The sequence below is a fragment of the Moschus berezovskii genome, chromosome 27, assembly GCF_049115385.1.
Source record: "Moschus berezovskii isolate FMDL1 chromosome 27, NW_MosBer_1.0, whole genome shotgun sequence".
NCBI lineage: Eukaryota > Metazoa > Chordata > Mammalia > Artiodactyla > Moschidae > Moschus > Moschus berezovskii.
In genome coordinates, this window is record NC_142486.1 from 1,438,118 (window position 1) to 1,463,089 (window position 24,972).

A 24,972-nucleotide genomic window follows, 5' to 3' on the forward strand; every position below is an offset into this window, starting at 1 on the left:
GCACCGCCTTCTTTTTTAGAACTAAAACATTTACACTGAGCGGTGGCCCGCGTGCTCCGCAAAACCCAAGACTGAGGTGCAAACACCGTATACCTGCCAGAGCCTCCGCGCGCCTGCGCCTGGCCACGCAGGCCCCGCCCCACAGGGCCCCGCCTCCAATGACTGGCCCCGCCCCTCTCGCGCCTGGCCCCGCCCCGCCCCGCGGCCGCGCGCGCGCGCGTCAGGGGGCGGAGGCCCGCGCGGGTCGAACCATGGTGACCACCAGATGGGGAAAGGCGGAATGACAGCCGCCGCGGCGGACGTGGGTGTGAGGGGTCAGAGCAGCGCTCATTCATTTCTGTGCTGCGCCAGGCGGTCGTCCCCGTAGCAGCCTGGGCCTTCTCTGGCTCGCCGGGTATTCCGTCTGTATTTTGGAATCGCCCATCCTTCGCCCAGTCAGTGGACGAGGCTAAACGCCGGCGTGTAGAGGCGGAACTTGGTAACGTACGTCGGACTGCTCGGTGAGAGGCCAGGGTATCCCAGCCGCAGCAGCGTGCGTCAGCGCGTCAGCCGACGCCGGGCGCCTCCCCGCGGCGCGGCCGTGGTCTCGCCCCGCCGCACGGCCTGCCGGGAGGGGCGCGGCGCGGCCATGCTGGACGGAACCACCCGCCGCCTGGGGGGGAGCCCGGCTCTCGGGCCGCCCGCAGACTGACCGAGACGCGGGCGCCGCTCGGCCTGCGGCCGGCGCCTGTGGCGGGGGCGCCGCCGCAGCCCGCGGCGCGCACAGCCCCGGCCCGTGGGCCCGTCCGGGCGCGCGGGGCGGCGTCGGGGCGCGGGCGCTCCCCCGGGCCCGTGGGCGGCGCCGCCGCGCGCACATGGCCGGGCGGTAGGCGCGCGGGGCGGCCTGGGAGAGTCGGAAGCGCGGCGGGACCGGGCGAGGCGGCAGCGCAGGGCCATGCAGGACGCGGAGAACGTGGCGGCGCCCGAGGCGGCCGAGCAGCGCGCCGAGCCCGGGCCGGGGCAGCCGGCCGCCGAGCCGTCGCCGAGGGCGGAGGCGGCGCGGCCCGGCGCGCAGGCGGCGGCGGGCGGCGAGGACGCGGACGCGGAGGCCGGGCCGGGGCCTGAGGGGCCGGCCGAGCCCGCGGCCGCCGCGGAGGAGGAGGCGGACGCGGCCCCCGGCGCCTCCCCGCCGCCGCCCGAGGAGCCCCCCGCCCCGCGCGCCGGCGAGGCCCCGGCGGAGCAGGCGCAGCTCGCGGCGGCCGCGGCCGGGTCCGAGGGCCCGGGCGGGGAGCCGGACGGCGCGGCGGAGGCGGGCGGCGCGGACGAGCCCTCCTTCAGCGACCCCGAGGACTTCGTGGACGACGTGAGCGAGGAAGGTGAGGCGGCGGGCCCGCGCCCGGGGAAGGCGCCGTGAGCGCCTGGCTCGCGTCTCTTCTCCGAGAGGAGGGGAGCGGGGGAGACACCTCGGCGAGCCAGGCGCTGGCCCTGCCGCCGCGAGTGTGAGGGCGGCGGGGCCGCGGGGCCGTGGCCGAGCGTGCGGCGGCGTGGTCACCAGGGCCCGGCCGGGCGGGAGGCTCCGCTGCTGCCCGGCCCCGGGTGACAGCCCTTCCCCCGAGGTCTGGGTGCCCCCAGTGGCCCGCCTGACCTGCCCGTCAGAGGCCTGGCACTGACTCGGTGCCGTGTCCGCAGGGCAGGACGGACGCTGTCTCGGGAGTGGGCAGCCTGGGTTCTTTTGCCCCGGTTGCCCCACAGGAGCGTCCGTCCTCAGAGAGGTCCTCAGTGGGACAGTCCCAGGCAGACTTGCCAGACTCCTGTTCGCATCGCTTTCCCTGAATCTATAGGCATGCCACCCGTCCTTCTGTTTGTCACGGCATTCTTGAATTGTAGTATATCATAACTTTGGCTGTGCCTTGGTTTCAATTAGCAGGCCTTTTTTCTGCTTTTTGCCTGGCAGAGCCTGTGTCCTAATGATGCCTGATCTCATTTGTTTTTGTTTTTGCGTTGTTTTTAAGCCGTTGTAACTCTTCAGGCTGGGAGCACATCAATGGATTCCTCTGCATATTGACCACGTTATTAAAGTGGGAATAATGAGTAAAACACCATTGAAATAGCTGATGAAACACTAGAAAAATAAGATGTTACCACGTAGAGATAGAAAGATTGGTGGGGGAGTGTGATCACTGAGATTGAGTCAGAATCATAAAGAATTTCACGTGAGAAAGTTTAAGAATATAGAGTTGTTTTACTTTGAAACATAGTTTATTTTAAAATTCTTTATCAAATGCTTTTTTTTTTCCTTCCAGTTTTATTGAGAGGTAACTGTTGTACAGCACTGTATAAGCTTGGGATGTGCCACATAATGACTTATTTGAAACATAATTTTAAACATTATTGTCAGTATTGTCTTATACTTTGTTTCATGAGACAAAAGACGTGAAAAGGAAAGGCTGCACTTTGCTGCGCATGAGGACTTGGGAGCCACTTAACCCAGTCAGAGCTCCTCCCCCGTTCACCTCTAGGAGACTGTTTCCTGGGGAGCCGGTTGCTGAGAATCCACAGAGGCAGTGTTGCTTGGTAGCCCACTCCCCATCCCCCCAACTTAGACCACTGTTCTTTCTTACTGAACCAGTTTTGCTTATGTTTTAAAATCTAAGTTGTGGTTTTAAAGTTCATTTTGAGTTCTTCAGTATTCACTTTTTTTAAACTATTATTTGAACACACTTGATTCACCAGGATTTCTGGTATGTGACTTTCTGGTGTAACAGAGGATGCTGACGTGAGCACACAGGCCAGCCAGGCCAGGTGACTGCTGGGAGGGCCTCTGGAAGCCCTTGTGACCCTGATACTTCTTCAGAGGGACTGTGAGGCTCCTGGTCCTAAGGAACTAAAACCGAGCAGCTGTCGGTCTTCTTGAGGCCAGTAGCTCATGTGTTTTCTGTCTCATGAGGACTGTCCTGTAGGGTCAGAGAGTGATTCTCAAGGTACCGGTTCTTGTGAAAATGGACTGAGTCTCATGATGAGCCCTCTCGTGCATTCCATAGCTCCAGTGCCTTTGTCTGCCCCCTTCCTCCCCGAGACAGATGAGCTCTGTCACACAGTTGCATCTTAATCACAACATTCTTAGTCCTGGGTGCTCAACCAAGCAGATGTGTGGTAATATGTTTCGACCAAATGTCTTTGCTACTTAAGTCTTGAGACTTGCATGTTTTCTATTTCTCCTGGAATCAGATTGGAAATCCCTGAGCCAAGAGTAACCAGCTGCGTGGGCCGTGATGAGAGGGAAATGTATTCGTGTAGCTACTATGCTCATTCCCTTACTGTGTATGGGCGGGTTCTTGTAAAGCTAGACACTTCAAGATTGTGGGACGGAGTCCACAGCTTGTATAAAAGCTGAGCTTCTTGTTGTAAACCTTGTAAACTCAGATCAGGCTTAACAGGCGATGTAATAGTTTGGTAAGTCAGCTTTGAAAGTAGCCCAAGCATCTGACTCCAGTCTCTGTAGGGAAGATGCCCTAGTCTGCCTCTTTCTCTTTCCTCTTTGTTTGGTGATGATTTTAGCTTCATTGAAATTTAAATGGAAGTTCTTTTATCTAAGATAACATTTCCAATATCATTCGTAAAGGTGCTGAAATTCATTAGAGGTAGTTTATAATAGGACTTGCCTCCGGAAATTACTCTTTTTCCTTTTTTAAAGACTTTCTTTAATTGTAAAGTTCAAGCACTAAAGTGGAGAAAATTCACCTCAACTTTTGAAATAAAATACAACAAAGAATATTTTCCGACATGTGTCCTAATATGTTGAAATACTTAAAAAACTAGTCATAATTAGGTTCTAGAACACATAGATACACAGATAATAAGCCTTTGTTCTTCAGCTGTTGTTTAAAAATTACCTTGGACATTCATTTTGCCTGTACAGACAGTCCTGAAATTGTGATGGTTTGAATTACAATGGTTCAGAAATGGGTTTACTCTTGCCTGGAAAATCCCATGGATGGAGGAGCCTGGTAGGCTGCAGTCTGTGGGGTCCCTTAGGGTCGGACACGACTGAGCGACTTCGCTTTCACTTTTCACTTTCACACATTGGAGAAGGAAATGGCAACCCACTCCAGTGTTCTTGCCTGGAGAATCCCAGGGATGGGGGAGCCTGGTGGGCTTCCGTCTATGGGGTCACACAGAGTCGGATACGACTGAAGTGACTTAGCAGCAGCAGCAGCAACCCCATCATAAGTCAGGGAAGATCTGTGTTACTGAGAGCACTTAAGATTTGGGTTCTGTGATTTTAATTTCTGTTCTGTGACATGAACAGAATGCATTTTGAGCTTTTGCATGAAGTTTTGAAAATACTAGTTGACGTTTCTTGCTATGTTCCAAGCCCTGTTCTAAGCATTAGTTTACAGTCTAATGTCTAAATGGCTGGTGTCTCCCAGTTACAATACTGCCAGGTATTTTGTCCAACTGGAGACACCGCGACCTATAGGACGCATCACTTGGGCACTTTCATGAGTTTCTGTAGTCTCTAGTCGCCTGGTTTAAGTGCCAGTCACCATCCCATGCTGTCTGCAAACAAGGCTGCTTTACGTAAAGAACCTTGGTGATGAGTTTGTGACAGAGGTGGGTCGGAGAAGGCTTACCACAAGCGTTCCTCAGCACACTTTTTGTTTTTTCCTGGTAAAAGTCCATCCTCTTTGCTTCTTCACTGTTAAAGGCTCCTTTTAAAAAATTCATTTGAGGATAGAAGGGAAAGTTTTTTAAATTTTTCAAAAAATTCATTTAATGTTGCGTATTATTGACATAGCTTGACTGTTAGGGGGCCTGTAAAGAGTTATAGTCCTCCCAATTATTTCAAGTTTAAATTTTTAGTCAAGCCAGGGCTGTGATATTTTAACGTTCAGAGCAAAAGCATTCAGATTAGTTATTCATTTTTTTTTTACTTTTTGGAAATGTGTTCAGAGTGCTGACCTGGTGCGTTCACTTGGTCAGAGAGTCACTCGGCACTCCTCCCTTCCTGCAGAGTTACTGGGGGACGTGCTCAAAGACCGGCCACAGGAAGCAGATGGGATCGACTCGGTGATCGTGGTCGACAACGTGCCCCAGGTGGGGCCCGACCGCCTGGAGAAACTCAAGAACGTCATCCACAAGATCTTCTCCAAGTTCGGGAAAATCACGAACGATTTCTATCCGGAGGAGGACGGAAGGACAAAAGGGTGAGCGATGTCCTCCAGCGCGGGCAGGCGGCTTATGTCCTTGGCGGCGGGCGCCCTGAAGGCAGTGGTGCGCTCTGGGCCCCAGTGGATGGGGGTTGCGGCGGCTGACCAGCCTCGTGTGCTTCGGCGGCCCTCAGCTGGCAGGGGCCATCAGTGTGGGGGGGAGAAGGACCTGGGCGTCTGGTTCTGAGTTGGGTTTTGTGAGTTGGCTGCTGAGCTGCTGGGACATCAGAGCTCCATCTCTTCTGTCCTTGAACAGTGATTGATCCGAAGTAGATCCTAGGCAAATCTGGGGGTTGGCAGGGCTTCAGGAAAATTTGACATGGTATTTTGATTCTAAAATACGCTTTTCTCCCACATTTTAACATCTGAAATGGGGTATTTCTTAGAGTCTGTAGAGGAAAGCGTTGTGTCACTGTTCAGTTAGTAACTTTTTTGTGCTGTTGCCTAAATTATCGGGTCTAAAAAACGGTAGCATGAGGTATGTGTCCTGCAGTCTGCTTTTTAAATTCAATATTAGGTTTTCTGTGTTGGTAAATGTAATTCTGATTGCTTCCTTGTAAATGCTGTGGTGCTCTGTCATGGGACAGTTTGTCTGTTTTCCTGTCGGTTGACTATTTTGAGCAGCAGTTGGGACAGTCCTGTGCCTGTCCTCTTCCGGGTACAGAAGAGAGTGTGCGCCTGCACAGAGGGCCCGTCTGCGGCGCAATCCCCAGTGATATCTAGTGGTCGTTCCCAGCTTGTACTCAGCCAGCAGTAATCAAAGTTCTGTTGGTTGCTCCACACACTTGTCAGACTTTCTCCATTAAAATTTCATAAAAACATCAGACTCTGAGTATGGGCAAAATCATCTTTTATGGTACAGGAATGAGAAAGTAGTAAAACTTCATTTTTTAATTTCAGATTTTAGAAACTGCCTCAGTTCAGTTCAGTCGCTCAGTCATGTCCAACTCTTTGCGACCCCATGAATCTCAGCACGCCAGGCCTCCCTGTCCATCACCAACTCCCGGAGTTCACTCAAACTCATGTCCATCGAGTCGGTGATGCCATACAGCCATCTCATTCTCTGTCGTCCCCTTCTCCTCCCGCCCCCAATCCCTCCCAGCATCAGTCTTTTCCAGTGAGTCAACTCGTCGCATGAGGTGGCCAAAGTATTGCAGTTTCAGCTTTAGCCTCCCTCAGTCCTTCCAATGAACACCCAGGACTGATCTCCTTTAGAATGGACTGGTTGGATCTCCTTGCAGTCCAAGGGACTCTCAAGAGTCTTCTCCAACACCACAGTTCAAAAGCATTAATTCTTCGGTGCTCAGCTTTCTTCACAGTCCAACTCTCACATCCATACATGACCACTGGAAAAACCGTAGCCTTGACTAGACGGACCTTTGTTGGCAAAGTAATGTCTCTGCTTTTTAATATGCTATCTAGGCTGGTCATAACTTTCCTTCCAAGGAGTAAGCGTCTTTTAATTTCATGGCTGCAATCAGCATCTGCAGTGATTTTGGAGCCCAAAAAAATAAAGTCTGACACTGTTTCCCCATCTATTTCCCATGAAGTGATGGGACCAGATGCCATGATCTTTTGTTTTCTGAATGTTGAGCTTCAAGCCAACCTTTTCACTCTCCTCTTTCACTTTCCTCAAGAGGCTTTTTAGTTCCTCTTCACTTTCTGCCATAAAGGTGGTGTCATCTGCATATCTGAGGTTATTGATATTTCTCCTGGCAATCTTGATTCCAGTTTATGCTTCTTCCAGCCCTAGAGTAGTTTTAATTTCTTGAAAAACTGATCACACACAGGTAATGTTTCTTACATTTTCTGCTTCAGAAAGGTGGGAGGATAACCTTTTTTGGAGCAGTCGCATGTGTGATTTTTGTTAAACATTCTCTGAGAGCCTTTGTGATTTTGCCTGTAACACACAGTTTCAGACTATTTTTGTTTTTTATGAACAGCTTTGTTGAAAGATACTTGACACGCAGTCAAGTCAGAGAGTTTTAAAGTATACAATTTCTTAAGTGTTGATGAACATGTACATCCTTAAAACGGTTACCATAGTCAGGGTAGTGAGCATTTTGGTTCATTTTAGAGGCACTGGATCTTGTGTTGGAATTCTGTTCATGTTTGAAGCTGCTCTGCTAGGGACCTGTCTGCTTCCGGGACGTGGCAGGCAAACGGGTCATGGATGCTTGTGGCGCGTACAAGCCCTGCGGGAGCCTGGGTGTGTGGAGCATGACCTGCCTGTTCTTTGGGTCTGCACGCTTATGAATTGCCCTCTCCCTTGATGGCTCAGACAGTAAAGAGTCTGCCTGCAGTGCGGGAGACCTGCGTTCCATCCCTGTGTCGGGAAGATTCTCTGGAGAAGGAAATGGCAACCCGTTCCAGTATTCCTGCCTGGAGAATCCCATGGCCATGAGAGCGCAGAGTCAGACACGACTGAGTGTCTTCACTTTCACTTTCTATTCAGGTATATTTTCCTGGAATACGCATCCCCTGCCCACGCGTTGGATGCTGTGAAAAATGCTGATGGCTACAAGCTCGACAAGCAGCACACGTTCAGAGTCAACCTCTTCACTGATTTTGACAAGTAAGTTCTGACTCAGCCCAGGAGAACCTGGACATCTTTCTGAGCATGCATGGCCAGGCCTTTCTGCCCCAGGGGACCAGGGGGTACTTAGTGGCCTTTCAGGAGGCTGCATTCTCCCGTCAGGCAGTGCAGAGCTGTTTCACATCCCCAGCCAGCTGCTCCCCTCTCCCTCCCCACCAGAACCCCCTCACCAATAATGACCAAGCAAAGCCTCTCCTTTCCCTTTGCGGGAGGGGTGCAGTACTGCCTGGCCGGGGACCACTCACCCTTGTGGTCATCTGGTGTGTCACTGATCTTCCAGGTACATGACCATCAGTGATGAATGGGATATTCCAGAGAAGCAACCTTTCAAAGACCTGGTATGTTGCATAAGATCTGTATGTAACTAGAAGAAATGGTAGCCAGCCTCTTGGCTTGAAGTGGTGACTTCCTTAGGAATTGATGATGCTGAGTGATTTCGTCATATTGCTAAGTGCGACACTTATGCATATAAGTTTTCTCTGGCTAAAATTAAGGAAATATATTCCATCCCTTGTGCTTGGCTCCTTTAGGGAAACCTGCGCTACTGGCTTGAAGAGGCAGAGTGCAGAGATCAATACAGCGTGATCTTCGAGAGCGGGGACCGGACTTCCATATTCTGGAATGACGTGAAGGACCCCGTCTCCATCGAGGAGAGAGCGGTGGGTATTTGCTGCCGAGCAGGGACTCGTCACCAGGTTTCCTGAACAGAGAAGGGTGTGGTGGGAGTTCCCTGGCCGTCCAGTGGTTAGGACTCTGCACTTTCACTGCCATGGGCCTGGGTTTGATCTCTGATTAGGGAACTGAGATCCCACAAGCCACACGGCATGACCAGAAAACAAAGAGCTTGGTACAAGAGCAGGTGAAGTGTCATGTGCTTTGAGGTTACCTCTTTTGACAGCAGCTTTTATTCTTCCAGCTTTGAAACAAGTCCTAAGAAGTGAATAGGCTTCTTGTATTTCTAGTTAAAAGTTTGGAAACTAAACTCGTCATAGACTTTGGAGTCTTTGTGTTTGGCTTTTTTGTTGTATTGACGTTGGCACTGGCTTTTTCCACAGCGATGGACAGAGACATACGTGCGCTGGTCTCCTAAGGGCACCTACCTGGCCACCTTTCACCAGCGAGGCATTGCTCTGTGGGGGGGAGAGAAATTCAAACAGATTCAGAGATTCAGCCACCAAGGGGTTCAGCTTATCGATTTCTCACCTTGTGAAAGGTAAGCTGTTATAAAATGGCAAACGGAGTACTGCCAGCCCTCTGTAGATGATTTTCTAAAGCTTTATTTTGCAGTAATTCCCACTTTAAAGTAGAATTGTCATAGAGAGCAGAGAGGATCCCTGTGTGCTCTTGGCCGTGACCGGTTCTGTTTTCTTGCATTTGCTTTGTCGCCTCCTCTCTCCACACATGTGCGCAAACCCCGTCATCTAACGAGGGCCTTGACCACCCGCTGCAGTTGGCGTGTACTGCGGAGCCCAGACCAGCGCCCTTGGGTGCTGCTCGTGCCCACCCGTGCTCTTTCCCTGTCAGTCCAAGGAAAAGAAAGCGTGAGCACGCCGCACCACTCCTGCTGGCACTCACAGTGGACTTTTGTTGGGAACCCCCTGCCTCTTTTCTTGTCCTGATTTTATCAGAGAAACGTTTTAAGGTGATCCTTGGAGCACGCCGTGGTGCCAGGCAGGACTGAGTGGTGTGTGCCACAGTGGTTCTGCTCTGTATTTGGAGTGGCTCTCTGGACGGGATGATGTTTTGAGCCTGGAGGGCTGGAGATGGTGCTGGCTGCTTGAGCCTGGAGTCACATTTGGGAGCAGAAGCCCGTCACGCCCACCGCACTGCTCCTTGCCGCGCCCTCACAGGATAGGAGGCGGGGGTGCAGGCGTGACGCTGCGCCCTCTGCTGCAGGTACCTGGTGACCTTCAGCCCCCTGATGGACACTCAGGATGACCCTCAAGCCATCATCATCTGGGACATCCTCACTGGGCAGAAGAAGAGAGGTTTCCACTGCGAGAGCTCGGCCCACTGGCCTATCTTTAAGTAAGTGGGCCCGGTAGCCTCGGTGGCCTCGGTGCCCCTCTCCATCCACCAGCTTGGCACTTCTTTGTTTCTCCTCAGGTGGAGCCACGATGGTAAATTTTTTGCCAGAATGACACTCGATACTCTCAGTATCTATGAAACTCCTGTAAGTGGCTGATTGGATCGCCTGACCTGAGCTGCCCTGGCAGGCGCTGTTGCAGGCGCAGAGCTTTGCTTAGTCTGTGGGGTGGCCGAGAGGAAGGAGGGTGGTCTCCGGCTTCTGTGCCTTTCAGGCTCTTGGGCCCTGGGTCGGGCCTCCTGCTGCCACAGGGAGCTGGGGGTGGGAGTGGTTGGGACGGGCCCTGGGAGGGTGTCTTAACTGCCATGGGTGATTGTTTCCCAGTTGGTCTGTTGCCCTATGCCAACACTGCGCTCTCAGCAAGCTCATGCTGTAAAGAACTATGTGCTGTTGAGACAGTGGTCGGATTTGACGCCGTTATGACCTCGTTTTTTTCAGTCTATGGGTCTCTTGGACAAGAAGAGCTTGAAGATCTCTGGCATAAAGTAAGTGACTCTCTGAGCATGGGGTGGGGTGGGAGTGGGGGTTGACGCCCTTCTTTAGCACTTGGCTCCTTGGAGAAAATGCTGGTGCCGGTCATGGGGGCACAGGGTGTCACTGCGGGCTCGTGCCAGTCACCGGGCACAGGGGTGTCACCGCGGGCTCGTGCCTGCCACCGCGGACTGCTCGTTGGCGGCCACATCAGCATTCCCCCCTCCTGCTCATGGGGACATCTCAAGGGCTGCTTCCTTTCATGTTCCCGCCTGGGGACCCAAGACTTGGGGGCACAGTCTTTGAGGAAGAGGAGTCCCTTCTTTGTCAGGGGTTTCCATGTCAGTCTGATGGTCTGTGCCATGGGTTTGCTTGGCCTCTGAGCTGTGGCTGGTTTGGTCTGTCAAAGAGTAGGCACGTCTTTATCTGCTTGAAATCTCAGGGGGCGGTGAGAAATACCAGCAGTGCGGGGGGTGTGCACGTTTCTTACAGTTCTGTTATATTCACATATTGGGCAAAATTATGGCCTATAATGAAAACTGGGCGTTAATTCTCAGTAAAAGCAAAAGTGAAGATGCTCTGCGTGGACAGGAGCTCGTGGATTGTTTGTTAACGGAACTTCTTAAGTTTTGCAGTGAAGAGAATTGCTTCTACTTCTTCCTTCTCTTACATTTTTTAATCTGGGGTTTTCTCCCTTTGGCCTCTTAATGAACGTTCAGAAAGCTCATAGTTGGTTCATCAACCTAAAGTTTATTCTACTTGCCTTGTGGTTAAGACTGTCAGTGCGGTTTCAGAGCCTGGGACTGGAGTCCTGTGACCCCCAGGCCAGTGGGTGGTGGTATCAGCACCTCGCTCCCCACTGGCACAGTGAGTGTGGCAAAGCCCTCGGTTGTCCTGGGCACAGGACGGGCTGCCCAGGAAGCCCAGAGTAGGCCTCTGGGGGTGGGCACTCGGTATTCTCGTTGCCGCTGCTGTCCTGGGAGGTGAGTGTGCCAGTGCCTTGCTCTGCACAGCGGGTCAGCTCTGTCATTCCCTGTGCCTTCCTCATCATGGCTCAACCAGTCCTGGAAAACATGTTATTTTTTTCCTTCTGCAGAGATTTTTCTTGGTCCCCCGGTGGTAACATAATAGCCTTTTGGGTGCCTGAAGATAAAGATATTCCAGCCAGGGTAACCCTGATGCAACTTCCTACCAGACAAGAGATCAGAGTTAGGAACCTATTTAACGTTGTGGATTGCAAGCTGCATTGGCAGAAAAATGGAGATTATTTGTGTGTTAAAGTAGACAGGACTCCAAAAGGCACCCAGGTAAGTGGACACCAGTGGGCGGGGCCATTCTTTCTACAGCTCAGTTTTGGTGGCGGTGGTGGTGGGGGGGTGTTCATGGATTTTTTTGGTTCAAACTTAAGACATTTTTCAGGCCCACCTGGCACCAAAAGTTAGCTATCGTGTCTTGGCTAGAACTGTTATCATATTCCAGCAGAGGAGTGTCATTCTTTCCTATAAACTGAGTGGGTGAAGCATCGCTTAGTTGACATAAGTCAGAGCTCAGAAGAGAACACAGGGAAATCTCCAGACACCCAGCTTGCTTTTCTGTAGGTGTTAATACATTGTTGTCTTCAGGTTTTTCTTTTGAAACAGAGTAGCATGCTTGACACGGTTCTGCATCCAGACTTTTTGTTTGTTTGCATCATTTAACATTTGTTTATACACAGACTCCTGGGTTTTTTCCTTCTAATGGAAATATTTACTTCTTTCGCAACAAGTTTCTGAGGTGTGCGGTCACGTAGCCGTGCAGCAGTCACCACTGTCTTAGCTCCAGAACATTTCCATCTCCCCCAAAAGAGACTCCTCCCGCACCAGCCATCACCCCGTTCTTGACACCCTGTCACCTGCTTTCCCGCTTCCTGTCTGGGCGTCCCTGTTCTGAACACTTCTCGTGAACAGAGTCGTGCTCTGTGGCCTTCTGTATCTGGCTCCCTCGCTGAGCGTGGGGTGCAGGCTCGTCCAGGCGGTGCCCAGAGCTTGTCCCTCTTCGTGTTTCATGACTGAGTGGTGTTTACTGCGTTGCATCATATTTGCCTGTTGTTTCCATCGTTTGGCTATTACAGATAATGTAGCTTTTTACATGAACATAGACGTTCCACTGTTTTGAAATAATGGTTGGATCAGTCCCTGTTGGTGGGCCTTTGGGGCACTACAGAAGGTTTGCAGAGAAGCCACAGTGCAGATCCTTGGGCCTGTCTGCTGGAGGTGACCTTAGGGCGGGTCTTGAAGTAGGGTCTGGGTTGGGGCCGAGGGGTCCGTTTCTTCTCCAGACATTGTACCCGTCTCTGCCTTTGTCAGCGTTTGAGAGCTCTTGTTTCACCACCTCAGTCACTGCCAGTTTTCATGTCTCTACCAGGTGTACACGTTTAATCGTTCATTAAAGTTGTCCTTTAAGTCTCCTTATGCTTTCAGTTTTCAGAACGTCACCCCTTCTCTTTTCTTTTAAACAGGGTGTTGTCACGAATTTTGAAATTTTCCGAATGAGAGAAAAACAGGTGCCTGTTGATGTGGTCGAGATGAAAGGCAAGTGCCACTGTCCTGTCCTGTGGTTGAGTGGCCGCTGAGCCGAGACACCTACTCGTAGCACTTTCCTGCGAGCTCACGGCCCGGGCAGGCTGGCCGAGGTCAGGCGTCTGTCTACACGGTGCCAGGCGTGCGTCGGCTCACGGCTGCTTCGTCCTCCCCTTTCCAGTTGCCAGGCGAAGCGACGATGCCTGTCTTTTCACTCACACCTGAACTGCTTCCGTAGAGAGGGACGCAGGTTCCAGCCGGGTTTCACGCTCAGCAGAGAGTGTGAAGAGCAGGTTTTCATCACACACCCAGCAAGGCAGCTCAGGGCTTGTCCTCTTACATATGAAAGTTCTCAGTTAGGTAGTGGTGTTTTGGTTTTCTGGACTCCTGAAAACTTGAGACACTGTTTCTGCCTTTAGGTGGAACATGTATCGTGTGTGTCTTGTTTTGCTGGGGAGAGGAGGAAGGGAAGGGAAGGTGCTGTCTGATAGGGGCGTGGCCCCTGTGTCCAGTGGCATGAGGAGAGTGAGGGGACTTACCCGCAGGCCGCCCCCTCCGTGGCAGGAGACTGGGGTGAAGGGCGTGCCTGCCGGCCGTGGCGGCTCCTCAGGGTTCAGCGTGCTGTCTGTGTGTCTATGCTGCTTGTGGGCCTTTTAATGAACCTAAGAATCTGGGGCATCTCTGGTTGAACAGCCTTAATGGAAAATGATGTTCTGAGACCAAGGAGCTCACCCTTTTTTCCTGGCCCTAGAAACCATCATCGCCTTCGCCTGGGAACCAAATGGAAGTAAATTTGCTGTGCTGCACGGGGAGGCGCCTCGGATCTCTGTTTCCTTCTACCACGTGAAGAACAACGGGAAGATTGAGCTTATCAGTAAGTGGCTGCTTGTGCCTCACGGCAGCTGAGCGGGATCTCGGGGCAGAGCTTGGCTATTTCTCCTGGGAGAGTGCTTGGCTGGACAGAGGGTCCGTGGGCAGGTGGCGGTGGCGGTGCCGAGGGAGTTTGCTGCAGAGGACGGGCCTTCTGTGCCCTCCTGAGCAGCGGTGTTTGTGGTAGCAGCGTTTTGTGATGTCAACTGGCTGTCACAAAACTGAGCGTATTATTAGTTTTCTTTGTTATGAAAGGAAATTTGGACAACTGAAGACTTTATGGCCTCTGTTGCAAAGTAGGTTATGATACAACAAGTGTACAAGTGCCTCTGCTCTCCAGGCACCCCACAACCCTGCCTCCCCTTGCAGGGTCAGCCTGCAGATGACCGCAGTGCTGGGGATGCTCAAGATCCTTTCCCAGTCTGGGTCTGAGAGTCCTGCCCCTCCCTGTCGGGCTGGTGCTGTCCCCTCCCCACCCTCTCCTCCCTCCTGAGTACAGAGGTGAGGACCAGGCTCCACCCCCTCAGGACGGGAGCGGGCAGCATTCGGATAGATGGTGGAATTAGCACCTTTCAGTTAAAAAGGGAGTCACCAGAATGGACTTCTAGGCTTTGGGGTCTTGTATCTCTTTGAGAATCTGATGGAAACTGGACTCCTTACCCTGGCGTTGAGTCCCCATGGTAACACTGAGTGGGGTGTTTTGTCTGATTAAACTGTCAAGTGCAGTGTTACGTTATTTAAAGGAGCATTGCAGTTTCAGAACCCCTCCAGGCTCCCCCTTAACTACAGAGGTGCGGCACCTCCCAGAGTCTGGTATGCACACCCGTGGGGTGTCCCTGTCTCGGCTGCATGCTGACCTCTGACCCTCTCCTTTCAGAGATGTTCGACAAGCAACAGGCCAACACCATCTTCTGGAGCCCCCAAGGACAGTTCGTCGTTCTGGCTGGCCTGCGGAGGTAGGTTCTGCTGATGCCCTGTGCGGGGCTGCGGGCTGGGGGAGACCATGGCCTGGGCTCCAGCCCCAAAGGTTGCTCTGCTGCCTCCCTGCGAGCACGGGGACAGGTGCTCCCAAGGGCATCCCGACCTGAGTGGATCATATGGTGTCTCCATCCTGCCGCCCAGACGTGGCCAAGACCAGGCCCCCTGCAGACGCTTCCACCGGGGACTGCAGGACACAGGACCTCCTCCTGGTGATCCAGTTCCCCGATGTAAACGCCACATGTCTGTGTGGGAAGGGTGTTTGGTCGGGCTGAGAGCCCGTCTTGCCCTCTGCTGGGTGTGCCCACGAGCCCCTGGACGGTCACCCCCTTGCTCCCCACCTCGTTGCCCGGCAGGCCGTGCAGAGCCTGTGACGAGTGTGCGGTGCCTCCTCTGGACTGGCGGGACTCCCCGCCTCACTGTGGCTGCCTCTCGCTGTGGTTTGGTGGCTTGGCCTCTGCCAGCCTTTCCTCTGGGAGCAATCACAGCAGCCACTGTGGTGCTTGTGTGCCCCGTGCGTTGTCTGTGTCACTGTGATCATTTCCATGTCCACGATCAGGCGGGACACTGGGCTCCCGAGTCCAAGCCTGCTCACCCTGAGCTGAGGGCAGGCATGGATGTGGCTCTCGGTGACTCCAGCCGTGCTGTCCCCCCAGTATGAACGGCGCCTTGGCATTTGTCGACACTTCCGACTGCACAGTCATGAACATCGCAGAGCACTACATGGCCTCCGATGTGGAGTGGGACCCCACTGGGCGCTACGTTGTCACCTCCGTGTCCTGGTGGAGCCACAAGGTACGGGGACCCCAAGGGCCCTGCTTGCCCTGCCTCAGGGCCCTTGCACTCAACCCAGGACTGTCGCTCTGGGGGTGGTGAAGCGTCCTGCCGTTCAGGGCTCCCCAGCTGGTCCACAGAGGCTCCCCTAGCCGGGTCCATGTCCTCTTCTCCCGCCCCATGTTCTCATGGGCCCCCACTCAACAACACGAACGCGCCTCAGCCATTGTTAGCCATTCATTGTCCTCTCTTCCTACTGGCCTGAGCCATTACAAGGACAGGGGCCATTTCTCCTGAGTTACAGCCCCAGCATCTGAAACTGCTGGCACACCGTCAGCCTTCAGTCAGGATTTGCTGACCGAATTGGCACGTGAGAAAACACGTCATTTCTGTTTTTAACTTACTGAAAAGATTATCTTCTCTGTCTTTGGCGAAAGATCCGAGGGTGTGTTGATGGGGGTAGATGCAGGATTCAGCGCTTGCAGGAACCACTGTGAAGTCTGCCAGGGAGGGGGCTTCTCGGTTTGGGGCCTCCCTGGAAGGGCAGACGCTGTGTGTGCCCTGGCACTTTCCTGAGAGAGGACCCACTTCCTCTGGGTCTTGGGAGAGTCACAGCTTGAGAAGTTTGTGTCTGTACAAGTCACAGTCTGTACTGTGTTTTTCATAAGCCCAGTATTCCCACTGCTGGTAAAATTTGCTGAAGATCATCTTTATAGTTAATGACTGTTTTTACTGATTGAGGTGTTCACAGTTGAACCAGCTCACACACATTTACCAATCGAGACAGTGATTGTGTTTAATGAAGTTTCAGGAGCAAGAGCTTTGCACATGGTGCTGAAAACAGTGTCTTGAATGACACGGCATGTTGACCGCGCCCAGGCCTGTTGTTCAGAGGTCACCTCACTGAGGCCCGCCCTGACACTAAATCCTCTGAGCATGCTGACCACTCTGTTTACTGCCCTCCAAGTGCTGATCTGCAGCAGGAGTCCACCAGGGTGTAGGCACCGCTTCCTTCATCAAGAAGGTCTTGGTACAGAAGAGACGTCTGCTGAGCTGTGGTGGCGTGGCTGTCGATCTGTGTTCTGGTACAAGTGCTCTGTTGGCGCTGTTCTGGCTGCTGCACACGCTGCACTGTCTTGCCAAGTGCATACTCTTAGCTATCTGTTCGCCACTGTCCTCCCCTGCTCATGGTATCCGCCCAGTACCAACAACACTGGCAAATGATTGGTTCTCAGACATCTGTTGAGTGACATGGTGAATTTTGCCAGTTCTGCTGACAGGATTCAGGGTCTCTCCTGGGGTCACCTGGTGGAATGGGCAGCTAGCAAGGCTCCGCTCTCTTCCAGGTGGACAACGCCTACTGGCTGTGGACCTTCCAAGGCCGCCTTCTGCAGAAGAACAGCAAGGACCGCTTCTGCCAGCTGCTCTGGAGGCCTCGGCCCCCCACGCTCCTGAGCCAGGATCAGATCAAGGTCAGCTGCAGGGATGTGGCAGTGACTGGCGTGAAGAGAAGGTTTTCCTTCCCGATTCTGTCAGGGTGACAGTGAGTGGGGAATGGAGGTGTGGCTTTCACAGCACACCCTCTGAGGAGACTCAGAGCAGTGAGAGCCAAGAAGAGGGCAGTTTCAGCAGAGGAAACAGATTTTCGGGTTCTGAGGCCACATCAGAACCGTTGTAGGAAGTTTGTGGAAACGGAGGGGCGGGTGAAGGGTGATGGGCCGCTAAAAAGTCCTGGTGGGACTGTAAGATGTGGGATTTACGTAACTGGTGGGACACGCAGTGTTTATCACGGCTCTTCTGAGGGATGAGTGTAAATCCTAGGGAAGGAAGGCTGCCGGTGGTAAACGTGGAGGCCGGTGCCACGTTGAGCACTCAGGTGGCCGCACTCTGCTGAGCACTGACGCTGCAGCCGTGAGGAGTGTGTCTGCCTCTTGGCTTTGAATGTGCCGATCCTGAGGGACGTTTCTTTGTTTCAGCAAATTAAAAAGGATCTGAAGAAATACTCCAAGATCTTTGAACAGAAGGATCGTTTGAGCCAGTCCAAAGCCTCAAAGGTTAGCCCTGGCCCCAGGCATGAGGGAAGTGCCTAGACAATGCTGTCCCCTCACAGCAGCGAGGCCAGCACGAGGCCGGGGGACAGACCCCAGGGTTGGCTTCCATCCACGGGAGGGCGTGGCAGGGGGGCCACTAGAGGAAGCTGAGGGCGAACAGACACGCCCGGCGCTCCCACCCCGCGGTCTCTTAACAGAGCCCTACACCGTCCTGTCCATCAGGCTGGGCACCGCTGACCGTGTTCATTTCCACTTGGTTGAGCAAAGTGAAGACAATGGTGTGAGGTAAGTGTTCGTCCTGTAAGTTCTCTCAATTCTGCACACAGGAATTAGTGGAGAGAAGACGGACCATGATGGAAGATTTCCGGAAATACCGGAAAATGGCTCAGGAACTCTACATGGAACAGAAAAACGCACGGCTAGAATTGCGAGGAGGTAACCTTGTTAGCCCAAGACACGCCTTTTACAGCGTACAGTTAAAATATTTTTCTCCTCCTGGGTCTTTTCCCAGGTTTTTCGGAAAACATCAAGTGTTGCCTAAATTAAAAGAACCTTTTTTTTTTTTTTGGCCGCCCCTTGTGGAGAAGGGAATGGCAAACCACTTCAGTATACTTGCCTTGAGAACCCCATGAACAGTATCAAAGGGCAAGATGATAGGATACTGAGGACAGGGAGGCCTGGCGTGCTGTGATTCATGGGGTCGCGGAGAGTCGGACATGACTGAGTGGCTGAACTGAACTGAACTTGTGGCTTGTGGGGTCTTAGCACTCTGACAAGGGATTGCCCCGGGCTCTGGTGGTCAGATGGGGAGTCCAAACCACTGGACCCCAGGGAAGTCCTCTTAAAAGGATCGTAAACAGAATCTTTTAAAGATTCCTGACAAGAACTGAGTTTCCTGCTGCCTGCAGGTCAAGGCCGTGGACCTGTCTTTGCAGGGGACCTTGCGGTTTTCACTCTGGCCTGTGGGCGGGGGGCGGGATCTCCCACGGGTTTGTGCCACACGAGTGCACAGCATGACCAGCAGACCCCTCAGGTGTGGACACGGACGAGCTGGATAGCAACGTGGACGACTGGGAGGAGGAGACCATCGAGTTTTTCGTCACTGAAGAGATTACCCCCCTCGGAGGCCAGGGGTGACCCGAGAGCACTGTGGTAAGACTGCCTGGGGGGCACCTGGCGTCCTGTGTAGTTTTTCTTCCTGTGCAAGCGAGAAGCCGGCGAGTGAAGCTGTTTCCTGTACCCAGCGTAGGCCACATCCTCGCCTGTGAGCCGTGAGGAGTCTGGTGAGACCCTGGTGTCTGGAGCTGTGCATCACGCACTCTGGGCCTTGGGCTTAGGGAGCGATGTTCCTCTGAAACCCAGTAGGGTTTGGCTGTGGGCAAGAAGAGAGCCCAGGGAGGCTTTGCTGGGAGAAGACAGGGGTGCCTGTCAGACGGTGGCCTCACCAGTTGCAGCACCTACTCTGGTCAGTCCCCACTTGGGCTGGCCAAGATCCTGTCAGCTGTGGCTTGAACATAGGCTTCAGTGACAGACAAGACCTGGGGTGCTGCTCTCAGAGCTGACGTCTGTGTGTGTCTGTGGGGGGCACAGGGCTGTTTGGCCCTGTGGCCCCCATGGCAGGGAGCGCAGGGGTGGAGGCGGCCCCATCCAGGCGGCCCCCTGTCCGCCGACCGGCTTGCCACCACACCTCGCTCAGGACGGAGAGTGAACCGTGTCTCCTTGTTGCAGTGCTACCGTGTGCTGTGCTGGAACCAAGCTCATCCTCTTGCAGAAAGCCTGCACATCCTGAATTTCTACCTGTGCTTCTGTCTCTCCGGACCGGGCCGCGCCTGGAAGTCGCCATCTCCACGCGTCGCTGTGCCTTTCAGCCCCTGGCGTCCGCCGCAGCAGAGGCGTGACGGCGCCACCCCTCGGGGGTCTCAGGCAGCGCGGTTGGCGCCTGCACAGCCCCGCGGCCACGGTCGGTGCATCCTGGCTGCCGGCAGGGGAGCCACTCGGGGCACCGGTGCGCCCCCGCCATTCAGGTTGTGACAGGTTCTCTCGACAGGCTGAACGCGGAAATAAAGCAAACGTGTATGAAAAAGCTGTCTTTCTCCTCTTTGAATGTAGATAGCGGCCTTGACCTTGGTGCCTCTCCGTCTGCCGCAGTAGCAGCCGCCTTGGGCTTGCTGTGTCCAGCACTGCACTCGAGAGGCGCAGAGGGGTCGTCGGCCTCCCTCGGGGTCCCCTCCTTTTCAGCTGAGCTCTGAGGAGTGACGCGTCAGCCCAGACACAGTTTCTTCCTGTTTTGTTTCCTGCACTTGCCAGTCACCTGATGAGAAAGAACCCTTTAGCCTTTTCCTCAGTTACACAAGTTTGAAGACTTACACTGAGAGTTGTCACCTGGTCCTGCTTGAATAATTCTCTCTCCCCTCCCAGGAGGGGCTGAGCAAACCCATGTAACTCGGCCCGTTTCCACTGCAGTGTCTTGCTGTCCTCGGTGCCTTGTAAAACAGCAGTTTTTCCACATCTGTCTTTCTCCCAGAACCTGGAGATTAGTTTAAAAGGCAGTGAAGCCTGGAATTCACAGCCGTGACTGGTACTGTGTACAGACCTAAGACACCCTGTGGGGCAAGGAACAGGCAACCGTCAGCCCCGTGGCTCAGCTAGCGCGAAGTGGTTCCTGACCCACTGGATCCCCAGGGACCCCCAAGCCGGCAGGCCGCCCGCCACCACCTGGCCTGCCCCGTGCGCTGGGTACTCCAGACTCTTCCAGAGCCCGTGCTTTCCCCGCAGCGCCGCCACCTCCAGCTCCTCACCCCCCCCCCCAGAATCACGGTAGTTCTTGTTTCCTGTCCTGTTCCTCAGACTTCACTGTGTCGAGACCCAGGTTTTCTAATTTCGTGGCCCTAGGAAGGAACAAGCACAGGGTTCTATCATATTAACAGATTTTTAACAGAGCTTTTAAAAAACTAACTTTTCACTGTTTTAAACTGGCTAGTTGTAACTTTTACATAGTTTGTGAATAAAAATTTCTTAAGCACTTGTGCTTGCGTTCTCTCTTCTGTAGAACTAACGGGGCGTCCTGGGGCTGGTCCTTCGTGGAGCAATTTCCTGACCCACCCGGTGGGGTGGGGGGAAGGCAGGGCCTCCAGCGTGTGGCTCGGGCCCCGCATAGGCTCTGGGCTCCTGGCCAGCCATGCAGGCCTTGTTTCCATCGTGCTGCGGGGCAGTCGGGGGGTGAGGGATTTGCCTTCATGGGGGAACCCAGTGACGTGGACTCTCCAGCAAGTTCCCGGTGGGTCAGAGGCCGGACCTTCCTGGGGGGTGGAGGGGGCAGGGGAGCATGGATGTTCGGCGGGGCTCATTCACGTGGCCAAGAAGCCCTGGGGCCCAGCACTGACCTGGGTGCCACCAGCACAGCCCTGCCCGCAGACAGCAGATGGTCCTTGCTGCCGGGCCAGCCAAACTGCCAGGCACCCTTGCGGTCATTCAGCCCCGCGTGTGGAGGGGCCGCTGGGCCCTACCCACCCTGAAGTCAGAGTTCTCGGAGCTCAGCTTCGCGGATCTGGCCTCCGCAGTCTGTTTGGAAACACAGCAGTTCAGTTTCACCAGCGTGCGCTCTCTGCTGCTGCTATCGCCTGGCGCGCTGCCAGGCAGCGCCACCTGGCAGGCACGGCCAGCTCGGTTCACGCGCAGTGACTTCCCTGGAGGCCGCAGTGGAAAAGTTGGGTGCGGCATTTAAGAAGTAAATATGCCTGAGTGTTAAAGGGGAGCAGGGCCCTGAGTGTGTGCAGACGAGTATTGTGGGAAAAGGGCTTAAAAACCACATCCTAATAAAACCTACAGATTCATTTCAAGGTTGCTGTGTACATGCCTTTGGCAAGAAGTATTCCTAGGGGATTATTTCATCGAACATGCCCCCAGGGTTAAGCCTGGTGCAGATCTCAGGCAGGCACACCTGCAGGGCAGGTGAAGGGCACAGGAACCCCATGGCATCTAACACAGGGGCCCCCCCCCAGAGAACCATGTAGGCGGTCCCTGAGTTGCTGAGACACTCAGGGACGAGCTGGGCCCCAGGGGCCCTGGTGACGCCACTGGCATGGGGCGGGGCTAACAGGTCTCCCACCAGGATCGCAGGGAGCAGGCAGCTCCTGTCCGCAGCCAGCCATGCCCTCCCGCCCTGCTGCCGGCCCCTCCCCGGCCCGAGGCAGCCCAGCCATGAGAGAGATGGAGCCCAAGGACCAGCAGCTCACGGTGAGCATCCCCCGCGCACCAGGACAGCCCTCGGCTGCCTCCTCCTGACCCGCTGCCCGCGATGACCTGCTGTCAGCAGCCCGGGCCCCCGTCTGCCCAGCTCTGCCTGACTGTCCCTCGTGAGCACCTGGTGACCCCCTGCTCCTCACCCCGTCTCCAGCATCCTTTCACCCCTGCCCTCTGAACCTCACTCCCCAGGGAGCTCAGGGCCTGGACCGTGACCCCCAGATGGAGTGGGGCGGATTCCCCTATACCTGGCCCCACCAGGGCCCCAGGGGCCTGGCCAGACCCATCCCCTAGGTGACATGCAGGCTCAGTCCACTAGACAGTGGGCTGAGTGGAGGCCAGGGACACGCCCTGACCTGTAGGCTCAGCACCAAGGGACCCCGTCGTGTCCCAGTCCCGAGTCTACCAGGAGGGACTTCCCATCTCAAAGACAAGACAGAGGCCCAGGAGCAAGGCACTGGCTGGCTGGGGCCCACAGCTCATATGAGCAAGGGAGACTTGGGGCCTGTGTCAGCGAGATCCCAGGGGGTCTCCTGTCGGACCCCCTTAGAGCCCGGGTGGAGTGGGGGTGGGGGGCAGAGGAGGATGGGAGGCAGAGCCCAGGGCTGTTCTACTCAGAAAGCAAGTCTTGCTCTGAAAGTGCTCACGGCCTGCAGGGAGGTTCGGGTCCCTTGGGTGGTGGGCGAAGAAGCCAGGGCGAGGGGTGTGACCTCACCTGGCTATGCCTCAGCCTCCCCGGTTCAGACTAAGGAGGGCCCCCTGATCACAGTGCTCCTCTGAGCACGGCGAGCCGTGGACAAGGAAGTCCGCGCCTGCTGGGGTTCAGCGGCCTTGACTGCTTCACCGGGCATGGGCGGCTCACCGGAGGTGGGGGTGGGCACTGGGCCGGGGCCTCTGCGGCCTGGAAGGACGGCGAGCTCCTCCCTGGGTCCTGGGAAGACAGCTGCCACGGCGTCCTGCCCACAGGTGGCGCTTCGGATCCGCCCGCTCAACGACACAGAACTGGAGGAAGGGGCCGCCGTCATCGCCCACAAGGTGGGGGACCAGGTGAGGCTGTCGCAGGGCTGCAGAGCGTGACCCCCACCCCCGCGCGTGGTCGCCCACCTCGGGCCCCTCTCCCGTCCACTCACGCCTTCCGCCCTCCCTCCCTCGCTCCCTTCCAGAAAAGTTCACAGCAGAGCTCACAGCGGCCGTGCGCTCCACACACAGGGTGGAGCCATGGGGGAATCTAGGGCCTGTTCCCCCACTCTCCACCCCGCCGACCACACCGCCCCAGCTCCCTTCATACCTGGGAGGGGGGAATGGAGCAGGGCGTCAAGCAAGAGATAAAAATCTAAGGTCGGGGAGCTGAGTGCACAGAGAACAAAGCAGCCAGAGGCGGCCGCGAGCAGCCTCTCTGAGTGGCATGGAGGCGACGGGAGAGGCCGGCGGTCTGGGGAGGGCGGTCCAGAGGCCCCAGTGCGAGAGCACGCGGAGCTAGGCGGGCAGCGCCGGGACGGGGCAGCAGGGCCGCAGCTTAGCAGGTGGGGCTGCGTGTGCAGATGCGGGGGACCGGGTGATCGACCCCCGCGCTGTGGGACAGCCGGCTTGCCAGCTGCCACAGCGCCAAGGGTTCCCGCTCCCTGGAGGCTCGGAAGCCGAGCGCTCGGCGCAGTGTCACGGCACTGGTACCCGTGGTCACCACCGGCCGGAATAAATGCCAGATCCGCGGAAGAGCAGATGTGGCTCCTGAACTGCACTCCCCCGTTTGCCTTCAGCGGGCAGCCATCCCAGGACGTCCCCAGGATGAGTCTGCAAAGAAGCCCGGGGGCGGGGCACCCGGCTGAGGCTGCCCACTGTGTGGGGGCGCCTAGCCGAGCCAGCAGGGAGACGCTGGGGTGACCGTGGGAGGAGGACAGGACGGACGTCTTGGGTAAGGTGCCAACGCGGTTCAGAGAGGCTAAGGTGGCTTAGCGCTGAGCTCACGGAGACCCAACGAGACCGCTGTCAGACTGAGGGGAGCACGGTCCTGCAGGAAAGGTTTTGGCTGAGCCGTGAAGGGCACGGACACAGTCTTCACATGGAGTCAGTGCGGGTGTAACTAAGCTTACGACGGGACCGCCCTGGGAAGTGGGACGGGGGCCGACTCCCCAGGACGCAGCAGAGACGGACAGGTTCCCAGGGCCCGTGCTCTGCAGAGGCAGGGCGATTATGACCCCACAGTCAGCCGAGTGCCGGGGCAGCAGGGCTGTGGGTCCACAGGCTGACGGGTCCTTACGCTTAAAGTGTGTGCGCCTCGCTGCGCGACCTTTGGAGTAACAACTGGCAGAATCCATGGTAGCCGTCCACGTGGCCTCCCTAGTCCCGATCTTGGCGTGTTGCCCATCGTGGGGATGGACTGACCTCCTCCCAGAGAGCTCTGGCCGTCCCTGGATGAGATGGGCAGGTGGCCGGGGCGGGGCTCTCAGTCCACCTGGTCGTGCCCCTAAGACTCCCTGGGTACCCCAGGCCCTGTGCCAGAGTAAACAGTTCATGGGTCTCTAGATGCCCTGCCCCCAGTGCCCAGGGAAGGGCTCTTTTGAACCTCCCTGTCCCCGGGGGCCTCACACACCTTGCTTTGTAATTACGTATTTATGAGAAAGGAGGGGCCCTGGGGAGGGGCACCGAGGCGCTCAGAGGGACAGGCGGCTCCAGAGGTTGGTGGCCCTGTCCTCTTTCTCTGCGGCCCACTCCGTCTCCCCTCGCCTCTGGGGGGCGCAGACCCTGAGCAAGAGGTAAATGGGCAGGTCAACATCCCCAGGGTCATGCGCAGCGCCACTGGCTCTGAGCTCCACCGTCCACAAAGCCGGTCCCCCACCTGCAGGGTGCGACTGGGGGCGCTATGGCTGGCAGGGCTCTTCCCTAACCCTCAGCACCCAGGCTGGCTGATCACTGGTGTCCAGGGTGCCATCCGGGCAGGGCCTAACAGATTGGCATTGGTGGGGTGTTGGCGTGTGAGGGCTGGAGGCAGAGCCTGGGAGGCCTGGGGGCTCTGAAGTTGCTGCAGCCTCGCTGGCAGATGGAGGTGGGGAGGTTGCCTGCGGGTGAGCACTTGCAGCCCGTCCCGGCCGCGGGCCGAGCCCTGGACGCTGTCAAGGGAGAGAGCCAGGCCTGGGCTCCTCCGCCTGAGCCGGGAGCT

At 55.6% G+C, this 24,972-nt stretch overlaps 2 protein-coding genes across 8 annotated transcripts in view; both read left to right on the top strand.

The window, feature by feature from the left end:
- The first annotated feature begins 840 nt into the window (after positions 1-840).
- Positions 841-19,933, top strand: EIF3B (eukaryotic translation initiation factor 3 subunit B). The gene is made up of 19 exons (XM_055410429.2): positions 841-1,355; positions 4,994-5,186; positions 7,645-7,764; positions 8,066-8,123; positions 8,316-8,444; positions 8,841-8,998; positions 9,682-9,813; positions 9,892-9,958; positions 10,310-10,356; positions 11,439-11,649; positions 12,840-12,912; positions 13,652-13,774; positions 14,648-14,726; positions 15,405-15,543; positions 16,869-16,994; positions 17,499-17,576; positions 17,900-18,008; positions 18,607-18,725; positions 19,302-19,933. Exons 1-18 carry the CDS (start codon positions 935-937, stop codon positions 18,708-18,710), a joined length of 2,367 nt encoding a protein of 788 aa, XP_055266404.1. The 5' UTR covers positions 841-934; the 3' UTR covers positions 18,711-18,725; positions 19,302-19,933.
- Positions 19,934-21,485: 1,552 nt separating this feature from the next.
- The window catches only part of LOC129545790 (kinesin-like protein KIF19), a 35,853-nt gene continuing 32,366 nt past the window's right edge, over positions 21,486-24,972 (top strand). Inside the window, exons 1-2 of one of the 7 annotated variants that reach the window (XM_088833189.1) lie at positions 21,486-21,809; positions 22,782-22,862. In XM_088833189.1, the coding sequence (XP_088689315.1) occupies positions 21,723-21,809; positions 22,782-22,862 (168 nt within the window). In that variant the 5' untranslated portion in view covers positions 21,486-21,722. Of the gene's footprint in view, positions 21,810-22,781; positions 22,863-23,376; positions 23,728-24,972 lie in introns of those variants that run through there. The other 6 variants (XM_055410427.2, XM_088833190.1, XM_088833192.1 and 3 more) reach the window with 6 other exon arrangements.